The sequence below is a fragment of the Numida meleagris genome, chromosome 4 (assembly GCF_002078875.1).
Source record: "Numida meleagris isolate 19003 breed g44 Domestic line chromosome 4, NumMel1.0, whole genome shotgun sequence".
NCBI lineage: Eukaryota > Metazoa > Chordata > Aves > Galliformes > Numididae > Numida > Numida meleagris.
The window spans coordinates 4,142,656-4,144,714 of record NC_034412.1 but is presented as its reverse complement, the minus strand read 5'-3'; the positions used below and the strand labels follow the sequence as shown (position 1 = coordinate 4,144,714).

The 2,059-nt window shown below is 58.8% G+C and overlaps 1 protein-coding gene across 1 annotated transcript in view; it reads left to right on the top strand.

The window, feature by feature from the left end:
* Positions 628–2,059, top strand: part of MECOM (MDS1 and EVI1 complex locus) — a 302,145-nt gene continuing 300,713 nt past the window's right edge. The window contains exon 1 of the mRNA XM_021396339.1: positions 628–794. Coding sequence (XP_021252014.1) covers positions 758–794 — 37 coding nt within the window. The 5' untranslated portion in view covers positions 628–757. The remainder of the gene's footprint in view (positions 795–2,059) is intronic.

Genomic DNA, 2,059 nt, shown 5'->3' with positions numbered 1-2,059 from the left:
ATTAAAACACATGAGAGCGGTCGGCGTTGCTGTTCTAAAATCGCTTTTTCTGTCCAGCTGAGTGGAGTTGAAGGTGGGGAAGGTGTGTGCGCCGGGCAAGTGTGCGATGTGATGAGATGCATACATAATTAAACATAATCAAATGATATCTCTCTGCCTATATATATCCAGAGATCTACGATAATTGCGGCCGGATGAGAATAAACTATTGAAATGTTGCAAAATCGCCAGAGCGGCGTGAATATGTCATAAAGTTAAAAAAAAAAAAAAAGAAAGAAAGAAAGAAAAAGAAAGAAAAGGGAAATAAAAAGCCAGAAAGAAAGTGTCATTCCTTCCACTCCGGCCCTGCCCGGCGGAGCGCGGATCTCCCGCTCCGTCCCTGCGTGGGCAGCGAGCTGCAGCCCCACGGCCGCGGTCCCGCACCCGGCGGAGGCTGCGCGCGTCGTCCCGGCCCGGTCCGGCCCCGGTGCCGGCTGTCAGGGTCCCCTCCGGCGGTGATGGATCGCTGCAAACTTTTTTTTGGCGGCGCTGAAATGTAGAAGAGCGGGGGGGAGCCGCCCGTGCGCATGTGCGAAGGTGTCCAAACTGACAATGCTGGAGAGATAGCGAGCCGGGATTGAGAGAAAGGGAGAGTGTGTGTGCGGGAGAGGGAGAGGAGAGAGGGAGAGGGGGAGCGAAAAAGGAGGAAAAGCTCCGGGAGGAAAAAAAAAAAGCCCCCCCCGCCCCCCACGCCAGCATCGGCCGCGGGACTGGCACCATGCGATCCAAAGGCAGGGCGAGGAAGCTGGCCGCAAGTAGGTGCAATCCCCCTTTCTCTTGGCTTTTCCCCCTCGCTCTCTGCCATGTTGCATAGACATGTCTGGTGCGGCGCGGAGCTCCCCGCAACCTGCAGCATCCCGGCCCGGCCCGGGGGAGGCGGCGGGGGCCGGGGGGCTGCGGCGGTCGGAGCCGGGGCCGGGGCTGGAGCCGGCGTGGGGGCTGCGGGAGCCCGGCGGGAGGTGGGGAAGGAGTTGAGGAAAAGTTCAGTGGCGAGCGCTGGAAGTTGCTGCTGCTGCCGGGGGCTGGAGGGGGGGGATCCGAGAGAGGGGGGTGCGAGAGGCTCCGAGCCCTATAGTGGGCGCTGTCGGCTGTCTGTAGGGCTGGGGGCCGCGGGGAGGTGTTGGGGGGGGAGGTGTGTGTGCGTGTGTGAGTTCGTGTGCGTGTGTGTGCGTGTTTGTATTTGCGTGTGCGCGCACCGAGGGGCAGCCGTAGCTCGGCGAGCCCCGGGCACAGGTAGAGGATGCAACCCCCGCTTGTGTCCCCCTCTAAGAAACAATATTCGCCCACGCGATATCCACCGGCGCTGGGCAAAGCGAAATGAGCGCGGCGTGGAAACGCGACACGCGTGGGGCTGCGCGGGTTTTGCGCGGCGCGCAGCGGGCGGCTGCAGCCTGCGCGAGTCAGCGCGGATTGCGGAGCGGAACGCCGGGACCCGGAGCCCTCCCCGGGCTTCTCTGCTTTGGCCGCTCCCGAGGACTCGGCCGTCCACGCGCGAACGCCGACCGGTTCTATAACTTGCCGTACGCTCGCTCCGTCCGTTCCTCTTTTATAATAGGGATCTCTGTTTAAACTACAACATTTTCTTTTAAAAGAGGGACTCAACAACAAAACTTCACCAGATTTCGTGTCCGATTTTAAAAGCAGCTGATGTCTTTATTTCCTCTGACACATCTGGGCAAGTTACAGTTGATAGCCATGGCGATGGGAAAACAACAGGCAGGCAAAAAGACAAAAAAAAAAAGTCAGATGAAATGTTGCATAAGTTGTGTGACGCAAAAAGCAGCTGCTTATTTACTCTTTATTTGTGAAGGGAAAAAATAGATAAGCGTGGAAGCGAAAGATCTCTCCGGATCCTCCTCAGCTTCCCCCTGAACCTTAACAATAACAGCAGCAACCTGCGTTCGATGTGGCGATTTTAAAGCGGGCAGCCCAGCGCACGCAACTAAGAAACAAACACACGCTGAACCCCGGGCCGGCCGCCCCGCTCGAGGCTGGCGGCCCCGTGGCCCCCGTGTCCCCC